Raw genomic sequence first — 10,795 nt, forward strand, 5'->3', positions numbered from 1 at the left:
TAGACCAGGCTGGTCTCGAACTCACAGAGATCCGCCTGCCTCTGCCTCCCGAGTGCTGGGATTAAAGGCGTGCGCCACCACCGCCCGGCTATTTGGAGTTTTTATAAAAAAACAAAAAAACAAAAAAATAAAAATAAAAAGAGTCTCTGAGGCCTCAAATTCACGGTGATCCTCCTGGCTCAGCCTCTCCGGGAGTCCATGAAAAAGACCATAGGCTTCTACTATGTGCTTTGTGCTTTTAGAGGTTTTGAGCTGGTGAAACCTCCTAGATCTCAGAATTTGCTTAGAGCACACTCCAGCTTGTATCTGCCACCTCATCCCCCTCTTTATTTGTTGGAGACATTTTCCAAACAATCCATGCCTCTGCACCTGACGTACACCTTCCATCCTTTTTCTCTCTAAGAAGTCCTCCCTCCAGTCTACCTCCATCCATCCCCCTGGCTGTAGTCACTTAAACTCCTCCCCCTTTCGCCCATCTTATCTCATTCATTTTTAGCAGACAAGACTTTAGTTCAGACCTGAGGCATTAAAGAGTTTGAGAAAGAAAACGGATCGCTGGAAGATCTTTCACTCTAGGTCACTCAGAATACAAGGACCGGCACCAAGACCAGCTAGCCTGGGTCTGAAAAAGCCTGGGATAAAACCGGACTTACATAGTGGACAATGAGGACTACTGAGAACTCAAGAACAATGGCAATGGGGTTTTGATCCTACTGCACATACTGGCTTTGGGGGAGCCTAGGCAGTTTGGATGCTCAACTTACTAAACCTGGATGGAGGTGGGCGGTCCTTGGACTTCCCACAGGTCAGGGAACCCTGATTGCTCTTCAAGCTGATGAGGGAGAGGGACTTGATCGGGGGAGGGGGAGGGAAATGGGAGGCGGCGGTGGGGAGGAGGCAGAAATCCTTAATAAATAAATAAAATTAAAAAAAAAAAAAAAAGAATACAAGGACCGGGCGCACGCCGGAACTTCAGCTCCCACCATACGTCGGGGCCGGAAAGACCACGCCCCCAGCGCAGTGCATTATGGAGCATGAGTCAGGGCCCAGACTCAAAATCTTTAGCCAGGCTGGACGTAAGGAGAGGTCAGCGGTCAAGGCTTCTGGGGCAGCTTGGAGATGCAGTCGGCTTGGATGAGCCCGAGTGTGGGGCGGCACCTGCTGCGGCTGGGAACCCGAAGGTCTGTATATGGCAGGGAGACAGCGGGTCTGGAAACCAGGGCAGGACTGAACCCCGACTCTTTACAGTTCGCAATCTACTGTGCTTCTGAGACAGCATCGGCCCACCTCTGCCCAGCGACTTTATGCCAGTGAGGCCGCTCAGGTAAGTGACGGATGAGGGAAAGGGGCATAGAAGTGGGAGTTGTATGCTTGCCCTAGCCTGCGACCAACAGGGGTCTCTGTCTTCATCCCAGTCACCTAGCTAGTGAAAACTCTGGCACCGAAAGTAGGGGAAAGGGCAAGCCAGGGTGCCCTAGTGAGAAAGTAGGGGAAAAGACACTTGATCGCACAGTTCCCAGAGCCAGCGCTTCCCGGTGTTCTCCGCGGCACACCCATCTCGAGCCTTTTAACTGCTCTTCCTCCCCTTTCCCCAGGCAGTTGTGGACAAGCCAGAAACCCTCTCCTCCTATGCTTCCACCAGAGAAAAAACAGCCAAGGCAGTAAGTGACCCGGAAATTGGATTGACCTCTATAAGCCAGGAGTAGACCCACCCCAACCAGCCCCCTGAAACGTTTCTTCCCTGCCCAGGAATCCAAGTCCTTTGCAGTGGGAATCTTCAAAGGCCGGCTCACCACCGATCAGGTGTTCCCATACCCATCTGGTAAGCAAAGGGTAGTCAGAGGCAGTGTAGGCAGGGCAGCCTCCCTACCTGACTGGCCCGTTTGCTTTCCCACTCTGCAGTGCTCAATCAAGAACAGACACAGTTTCTCAAAGAGCTGGTGGGACCAGTGGGCCGGTTCTTTGAGGTAAGCAATGAATGGGGCACGCCCCTCTTGGGATAGGCAGATGTTAAGCTTAAAGGAGCCTCTGAATGTGGGGTCCTATTCCTCCCCCAGGAAGTGAATGACCCTGCCAAGAATGACTCCTTGGAGCAGGTGGAGGAGACAACTTTGCAGGGTCTCAAGGAACTGGGGGCATTTGGTCTGCAAGTACCCAGTGAGCTGGGTGGTTTGGGCCTCTGCAATACCCAGGTGAGAGGACTCTCCCCCTTGTTAACTAACAGTCCAGTCAGCTTCCTCAACACCACGGCCACGCACAGCCAGGGGTGCTGTCTGCCTGCTGTTTCTCAGCTATGTGGACATCCCCCCCTGAAAACACCATCTATGTGCAGCTCACTAGGACCAAGATCCTAACCCTGAACCTAAGTCTTTAGGGACTGTGTGGCAACAGGGTAGTGGGCAATATTCCCACCAAGGCCAGGGGCAGTTGGGCATAGCAGTGCATGCCTTTAATCCCAGCACACTGGGGGCAGAGGCGAAGGGACCTCTGAGTCTGAGGCCAGGCTGACCAGGGCTACATAGTGAGACTGTCTCAGGAAACAAAAGATCTAGGCCCTTTGGTGTCCCTGCTCTTGTTTCCTCAGGAAAGGGTGGTGCGTGCTAGGTGAGCACTCTACCACTGAGTCCTCCCCGGGCCTTTCAGGGTCCCACATTACTCTAACATGCTCACAGTAGAGATGACACAGAGGTCAGCCGCTGCGCTGCCCTATTGCCAGTACTCTCCTATTGAGGCCCAGTTCAGTGTAGCTCGTTACCATCCCAGATGCCTTCTTCCCCTCCAGTATGCTCGCTTGGCAGAGATCGTGGGCATGCATGACCTTGGTGTTAGCGTTATCCTGGGAGCTCATCAGAGCATCGGTTTCAAAGGCATCTTGCTCTTTGGCACAAAGGCCCAGAAAGAAAAATACCTCCCCAAAGTGGCATCTGGTAAGACCTTAGGAGGCCTAGGGGTAAGAAGTGTAAGTGGCTTGTGGTGTCACAAGGAACTGCCTGGGGATAGTATGGGAAGTGTAGTATGACACAACTTTGATGGTCAGCAGGATTTCAGGTAAACCTGTTCCTCCCTAACAGGGAAAGCTTTGGCTGCTTTCTGCCTAACTGAGCCCTCGAGTGGGTCGGATGCAGCCTCCATTCGAACCTCAGCTGTACCCAGCCCCTGTGGGAAATATTATACTCTCAATGGAACCAAGATTTGGATCAGGCAATCTTCCATTTCTCTTCATCCCTTCAGCCCAGTCTCCTGACCTCGCTGCTCTGAGCCACACCACTTACTGATCGCCTCCTTCTTCCACAGCAATGGGGGCATCGCGGATGTTTTCACTGTTTTTGCCAAGACACCGATTAAAGATGCAGCCACGGGGGCCGTGAAAGAGAAGATCACAGCTTTTGTGGTGGAAAGAAGCTTTGGAGGTGTTACCCAGTGAGTGAGCGTGGGGGAAGACAAGGTAGAATCGAGGGGACAGCATTGGGCTCTCAAAAGCAAGTGATTGTTACAGGTCACACTGGGGCATGTACAGGAGCCAAAGTGGGCAGTTTGTTTTCTTGGGGGTACACAGGGTAACAGGACATAGCCAGACCTCTGTAACCCTAGGACCCATGGGCAGTACCCTGTCTTCTCTACAGCCTGGGGAGCTCCTCCCGGATCATAAGGCAACCTATTCACACCTCAACTTTTCTGCTCTGCCTTTTCAGTGGGCTCCCTGAAAAGAAGATGGGTATCAAAGCATCCAACACAGCAGAAGTGTACTTTGATGGAGTGAAGGTACCAGCAGAGAACGTGCTAGGAGAGGTGGGAGGTGGCTTCAAGGTTGCTGTGAATATCCTCAACAATGGAAGATTTGGGATGGCTGCAACCCTAGCAGGCACCATGAAGGCCATCATTGCCAAAGCGGTAAGCCCTGTTTCCATCCCTAGCTAGCCTAAAGGAATCACTCTGCATGAGCCCCTGCTATCTTGTAGGCACTCCGTCAGAGCAACACACTCACTCACTCTTCCAGATCTAAGTTAAGGCTGCAGTCCCCACCCCAGGGGAGACTGCACGAGTGGGATACACGTGCCTTTCAGGTTGATCATGCTACTAACCGTACGCAGTTTGGGGACAAAATTCACAACTATGGGATGATCCAGGAAAAGCTGGCTCGGATGGCAATTCTGCAGTATGTGACTGAGGTAAGGGCTTCCTGTGCCCCTCCCCCTGGAGCCCTATAGCTTTCTTCACAGTTGGGTCAGACTACAACCCCCAGCAGCACCTGGGGCAGTGGGTCTCCAGCTTTACACCAATGCCCTAGGGGATGCGAGGAGGCATAGTCAGTTCAGCTTCTGAAGGAGCGATGCTGCTCGGCTAAGTGCTTCCTGGATGCTTTCCCAGAGACTAATTCTAGCCCATCCTTTAAAAAGTCTGAGGCCTGGAGCTGGGTTCACCAACCCAGAGGACCACCTACTGGATGTGTTTGACCTGACCAGGGGTTAGAGAAAGTGAATGCGAGGACTGTGGGGGAGCAGGGCGGAGCTGGTCTTGCAGATCGGAGTATGAGCCATCCTGCCTGATGCAGCCCTTTCCTGTTTTCTTCCCCACATCCCAACCACGCCCCTTCAGTCCATGGCTTACATGCTGAGTGCCAACATGGACCAGGGATTCACAGACTTCCAGATAGAGGCCGCCATCAGCAAAATCTTTGGCTCGGTGAGGACCAGGGCATAATGCAAGGCCAGAGTTCAGTTCAGGAGTTCAGCTCCAAAACCAAACTCCTCTGGTTCTGTGTCCCTAGGAGGCAGCCTGGAAAGTGACCGATGAGTGCATCCAGATAATGGGGGGCATGGGCTTCATGAAGGTACGGAGTGTGCATCCAGATAATGGGGGACATGGGCTTCATGACGGTACGGAGTGTGCATCCAGATAATGGGGGGCATGGGCTTCATTATGGTACAGAGTACTCCTTAGCATGGTCGTCCTACCAAGTGGACAGAGGTTTATGTATCTTCCCCTGCACTAGGAACCTGGAGTAGAGCGTGTGCTCCGAGATATTAGAATCTTCCGGATCTTTGAAGGGACAAATGATATTCTTCGACTGTTTGTGGCTCTGCAGGGCTGTATGGTAAGAAGAAGGGAGAGTAAGGGAGGAGAAACGTGAAAGACACTGAGTCCTGATCTTGGGACTTTCCTCCCCCACAGGATAAAGGAAAGGAACTCTCTGGGCTGGGCAATGCCCTGAAGAACCCTCTTGGGAATGTTGGCCTCCTGATAGGAGAAGCGGGCAAACAGCTGAGGCGGTGAGCCAGGGCACAGGGTCAGGGGAAGACAAGATGGTATACACAACTAGCCAGCCACTCACTCTTCCATTTCTCTCCAGGCGGACAGGAATTGGCAGTGGTTTGAGTCTGTCAGGGGTTGTCCACCCTGAGCTGAGTCGCAGCGGTGAACTGGTGAGTGGCCCTTAGAGCAGAGCCTGCAGCAAGGGGCTGCCTGCTTTTTCTGAGCTCTGTGACTCTTGTCTCTGCAGACAGTACAAGCTCTGGAGGAATTTGCCACTGTAGTGGAGGCCAAGCTGATAAAGCACAAAAAAGCGATTGTCAGTGAGTGAGCTCTGCAACCCCCTTACCTCCTGCCAATTCCCTCCCTCTCTCCTTCCCTCCCTCAGACTACTAACCCCCACCCTCATCTACCTGATAGACGAACAGTTCCTGCTGCACCGGCTGGCAGATGGAGCCATTGACCTCTATGCCATGGTGGTGGTTCTCTCCAGGTAAGAGGGCAGAGTGGGAAGCTTGGGAGCTTTGAGGCACAGAGTAGCTGGGCCAGCACCATCAGGATTATCTTAACTTCCTGTCTCCTTGCAGAGCCTCAAGATCCCTGAGTGAGGGCCACCCCGAAGCACAGCATGAAAAAATGCTCTGTGACAGTTGGTGTATTGAGGTGAGCCTTGGAGCTACCCGGCACAGGTCGGGAATTGAGACAGAGGCCTGACCCTCTTCTTTCCTCTCCCCAGGCTGCAGCACGGATCCGAGAAAATATGGCTAACCTGCAATCCAGCCCTCAGCAGCAGCTCTTCCGTAACTTCAAAAGCATCTCCAAGGCTATGGTGGAGAGTGGTGGCCTGGTCACGAGCAACCCCCTTCGGATCTGACTCCTCCCACTCAGGCCCTACCACCTAAGTTATGTGCCTTCTCTTATGCCAAACACGGGGCCAACTTCTGTGTGTCCTCTGGCATACTTATGGCCTTAAGAACAATAAACTTTCTAGTAAGCCACCACCCTTGGCTGCTGCATCTCACTGATCTCTCCTCTCCACAGCCTGCTTCCCTCCCAACTTTCTAACAAGCCACCCTCTGCAGCTGGACCTGACTGGTCCCTCCTTGTGTCTCCTTCGGGTTCCTCTTCTGCACTGCCTGCCTCCCAAAGAAAGGAGCCAGAGGCTTTGGGAATTGGCCTCTATAGCTTTATTTTGTGTTTTATACAAGTGACTAAAATAAATAGAGTAACAAAGGCAGCTACACAGTCCCCAAGTGCACCACCAGCTTTCCTGGACTGCTGTCTAGGGTACCCAGCCCCACTTCCTCTTCCCAGGGTACCACCAACCACCACCCACCCTCCAGGTGACGGCTAACTAGGCAATTGGAGGTGGTGGTCATATTCTGGGGTTAGAAGGGACCCAGGAAATTTTATATGAAGGGATTCTTCATATAAAAGAAATGTCTATAAAAAATATTCCCCCAAATATAAGAAAGTCTATTTTAACCCCCAAAAAGGCTTATAAAAAAATAAAGCTACAAATAACCAAAGGTCCTGATTACCCCTGAGGAAGGGGAAGGACCAGGCACTGCTGGTGAGAGTCACAGTGGCAAAAATCTTGTGGTAGGTACCAAGCACCAGGATGAACCCAGGCACTACGAGGAGCACCAAGCTGAAATTTGACAGGCCAAGGGCACAGACCCAACGTGGTCTCAAGGAGGGCCCTACATAACATCTACAAAAAATTCACTGGGATTGCCCATGGCCATGTGGAAGCTCTGACGGCTAGCTGTCAGTTCTGGGGGCACAGAGCCCAGGTCTCTGACTGGAGGAGCGCCAGGGGGCTGCACTGCAGTAGAGACAGGGGGAGGGGGTGGGGGCATCATGACAACCATCATGGGATTATAGGGGAGGGCCATGCCAGGGGGAGGGCCGTAGGGATGGAGCCCTGGGAGGGCTCGGAGATTAGGAGTACCGCCTGTTGAGCCCCTGGATGGAGGGGGGCCCCCATCACCAGTCCCACCAGGCTCCCCACCCCGCCGAAGGCTGCCTCCGCGGCTGGACAGCTCGGACTCACTGCCGCTGCCAGACTTGGACTCAGGGGCCCGCTCCTCAGGCCTGCCTGAGCGCCCGGCCCCCCCATCACTTCTCGTTGACCCACTGCTCCGGCTCCCTGTTGGAAAGGGGGGAGGGAACGGGGTAAGTGAAGCTCAGCACAGAGCCCCCTGGATTCCCCCAGCCCCTGCTCTTGCCTCTCCTCCGAGTTCCCTCTACTAGCTGTACTGGTATGTGGGGGTGACTTACCTTCACTGTGCTGGCTGCTGGCACTGCCTCCACCATAAGTATAAGATGAAAGCTCGTGGTAGGGTGGGGGCTGTGGGCTGTAGGGGTGTGGGGCTGGATACTGGTAGGAGAAAGTAGGCAGCAGGGGCCAGGGGGTAGCTCCAGGAAGAGGAGCCAGGGTATCCTGGTCTGAAGCCCCGCTGGAGCCATCATTGTCATTCAAAGACAGGTTAACTAGGTCTGGAACAAAAAGGAAGAGAGGTCCCTGTTTAAAGAGGCTAGGATTCCTGGGAGCAGACAGAAACCGGTAACCATTTCTCCAGAGCCACTCACAATGCGAAGGGCACAGAGATCATGATGGCCTGGAAACAGGAAACTCTGCTACGAGGGCAGAGACACAGCCAGGGTCACCATCGCTAGCCCAATACACTTCTGTGGGATTCATTAAGCATTTCCCCCTTGGGAATACTGCTCTGGTACCTGGTTTGTTCAGCCCCACGGTTGGCCACCGCAAGGCCAAGGGTGGATACACAGTGCCTGAATACCCTGGGGGCCCTGGCTACTTTCTGGACCAGGTTTAGGGTTGGACTGAAGAACAAGGCAGGACAACCTGCTGTCCCACACCAGGGCAGGTGACTTACAACTCTCACAGCCACCACTGAGGTCTCCGAAGACATAATAGCACTGCTCAGAAAAAGTTATCTTGTTGACAGTATGCCGGATGAGTCCCGCCTTCAATAGCCCGCTGGCATACTTTCTGGCCTCCCGGCGCTCAGGAAAACCTTCCACATGATGGTACAGCCAGTCTACCACATCTGAGCCTGAGGTCAGCCACAGTGGAAGAAGTCAGATTCTCCTCTCAACATCTACCCTCCCCTCATGCTGCTCCCAGCCTTGGCCTCTTCCTCCCCTTCCCATGACACCTTGCTCAGGGACTGGGAATACCTAGAAAGGCATTTGGGATGGTGATCTTGAGCCACATGCGGTCCCGGACTTCTAGCCCAGACTCTGGGGCTGCCATGGCCTTGGTCACAGAGGCCATGTCCATGTGGATGGAGAGACCCCGGCTTTCACAGCCTGACAGAGGAGACAACAGAGAACTGAGAAAGGTCCCCTCATACAGGGAGGTGGGGAGGGGCTCGAGACTCACCATCAGGCAGGGAGGAGCTGGATGTGATAGTGCTCATAGACGAAGAGCCTGGGTAAGCAGGGAAGGTGCCAGTCAGTGCAGCGGAGTGCGACACCCAGGCAGCAGGATCAATTGGCTGGATGGGCTCATCTGGAACAAAAATAAAATAATCACCAAGATCATCACTACTCAGTCCTAGAAAATAAGCCCCATACACTCCATTAAGAATCCTGTTGTACCCCTCCCTTGGCCTTCCTGAATGCTTTCCCTGTAACTTGGAAGCCCAGCCCCATCTTCTGGCCCTTCTAATTTCTTTTTGTTCTTGATTGTTTGAGGTAGGGTTTCATTCTATAGCCCAGGCTGGCCTCGAACTTTGGGAGAGCCTCCTGTCTTAGCTTCCCAGGTGCCAGGATCGCAAGCTTAAGCCACCATGCCCAGGCTCCCCAGATCTCTTAACTTCAGACCCCTGCCTGAGCATCACTCACTTCGGGGGAGGGTGAAGTAAGCCTGGGGAGAGGGATCCCAACACTTGGCCACGGTCAGCACGATGGGGCTGTGGGGAAGAGAAGGCCAGTCAAGCAAGTAGAGGGGAAAGAGCTCAGGAGGCCCAAGGCCTGATACAAGGATTAAGACACAGAGAACCGGGCTGGAGCAAGGAAGAGTGGGGGCTCCACAGTGAGGGTGACTCACCAATATGGTGAGTAAAAATCACATTGCTGCGTGAAACAGGGAGTACACACTGTACAATTCATTCACAGGAAGCGTGACACAGGTAACACTGAACCATCGTGTTCCAGGATACAGGCATGGGTGGAAAACCATCAACAGTTTTCTTGACCAAAGAAGTCAAGAGTAATTACCACAGTGAGAAGGGTGGCGTGGGAAGGGGTGCGCAGTGGGTGGGCTTTCTGAGGTACTCACATTTGGTTCATGATTAGGCTGGAGAGACATGTACAGCCACTTCTATTTGTTTTTTTTTGTTTTTTGTTTTTTTTTTTGAGACAGGGTCTCACTATGTAGACGTACCTGGCTGGTCTGGAACTCACTATGTATACCAGGCCGGCTTCATAACCAGAGAGCCACTTGTCTCTGCCTCAAAGGTGCTATAATTACAGGTGTGTGTCACTATGCCCGGCCTCACTTCTTTTTTAAATTGCAAAACAAAGGTGAAATGGCTTAAAAAGAAAAGGCCTAAGGACCAGAACCCATGCAGGCTCACCCTGGTTTATGCACAGTGGACCGGCACCCACACGGGCTCACCCTGGTTTGTACACAATATCCCTCAGCACCCAGACTCACCCTGGTTTGTGCACAATATCCCTCAGCACCCGCACAGGCTCACCCTGGTTTGTGCACAATATCCCTCAGCACCCAGACTCACCCTGGTTTGTGCACAATATCCCTCAGCACCCGCACAGCGTCATCGTTGCTCATGTTCTCAAAGTTCATGTCATTCACCTGGGAGGGAGGAGAAGTGGCTCAGAGGCAGTGTGGGAAAGTTGAGAGCCTCTCCCAAGCCGGCAGCCAATCGGTCAGCATACCTGCAAAAGCATGTCTCCGGGCTCGATACGGCCATCAGCAGCCACAGCGCCCCCCTTCATGATGGAGCCGATGTAGATGCCTCCGTCACCCCGCTCATTGCTCTGGCCCACGATGGAGATACCCAGGAAGTTGTACTTCTCTGTGGAGGGAGCTCACATGAGGGGACTAAGGCCCAGATACCCTGGAGACCCTCTCCTCCCCTCCTCTCATGGGGACCTTCCATACCCATGTTGAGTGTGACTGTGATGATGTTGAGGGACATTGTGGAATCGGTGACACTGCTGAAGGATGAGGTCTGTGACGGAAAACAGGGAAGAAAGGTGAACGCTCTTCATCAACATAGACGAGCCCTAAGCCTCTTGTCAAAGGACCAGCTAAACTAAGGCCCGCTTCTCCCAAAAGAGCCCTCACCCTTTCCATGCGTGGTGGCCGCTGCTTCCTCCGCCTTCGGTGGCGCTTGAGGAGGCGGGAGGCACTGCTCTGCTCGGTGGAGCTGCTGAATCTGATACAGTTGAGAGGCAGGGCATGCGGAGGTGGAAGTGGTCAGGGGGCCACATGGAATGGAATAACAAGAAGACTAACGAGACGGAGGGGGGAGCAGGGGAGGGCAGG

The 10,795-nt window shown here is 53.4% G+C and overlaps 2 protein-coding genes across 3 annotated transcripts in view; one reads left to right on the plus strand and one right to left on the minus strand.

Annotated features, from left to right (window-relative positions):
- The first annotated feature begins 1,015 nt into the window (after positions 1-1,015).
- On the plus strand, positions 1,016-6,251 carry Acadvl (acyl-CoA dehydrogenase very long chain). Its single transcript, XM_005349714.3, has 20 exons — positions 1,016-1,181; positions 1,249-1,324; positions 1,596-1,661; positions 1,750-1,822; positions 1,903-1,967; positions 2,058-2,192; positions 2,783-2,927; positions 3,072-3,201; positions 3,295-3,420; positions 3,693-3,891; positions 4,065-4,169; positions 4,597-4,683; positions 4,769-4,831; positions 4,994-5,095; positions 5,173-5,270; positions 5,351-5,423; positions 5,501-5,573; positions 5,671-5,743; positions 5,838-5,913; positions 5,987-6,251. Exons 1-20 carry the CDS (start codon positions 1,120-1,122, stop codon positions 6,122-6,124), a joined length of 1,965 nt encoding a protein of 654 aa, XP_005349771.1. The 5' UTR covers positions 1,016-1,119; the 3' UTR covers positions 6,125-6,251.
- Positions 6,252-6,320: 69 nt separating this feature from the next.
- Dvl2 (dishevelled segment polarity protein 2) overlaps positions 6,321-10,795 on the minus strand; it is a 9,864-nt gene continuing 5,389 nt past the window's right edge. For both annotated transcript variants that reach the window (XM_013347223.2, XM_005349721.2), the window contains exons 6-15: positions 10,595-10,685; positions 10,409-10,478; positions 10,183-10,322; positions 10,023-10,099; positions 9,127-9,194; positions 8,663-8,791; positions 8,458-8,589; positions 8,154-8,333; positions 7,534-7,752; positions 6,321-7,402 (exon numbers count right to left, since the gene is read on the minus strand). In XM_013347223.2, coding sequence (XP_013202677.1) covers positions 6,954-7,402; positions 7,534-7,752; positions 8,154-8,333; positions 8,458-8,589; positions 8,663-8,791; positions 9,127-9,194; positions 10,023-10,099; positions 10,183-10,322; positions 10,409-10,478; positions 10,595-10,685 — 1,555 coding nt within the window. In that variant the 3' untranslated portion in view covers positions 6,321-6,953. The remainder of the gene's footprint in view (positions 7,403-7,533; positions 7,753-8,153; positions 8,334-8,457; positions 8,590-8,662; positions 8,792-9,126; positions 9,195-10,022; positions 10,100-10,182; positions 10,323-10,408; positions 10,479-10,594; positions 10,686-10,795) is intronic.

This window comes from Microtus ochrogaster, chromosome 7, assembly GCF_000317375.1.
Source record: "Microtus ochrogaster isolate Prairie Vole_2 chromosome 7, MicOch1.0, whole genome shotgun sequence".
In the NCBI taxonomy this organism is placed as follows: Eukaryota; Metazoa; Chordata; class Mammalia; order Rodentia; family Cricetidae; genus Microtus; species Microtus ochrogaster.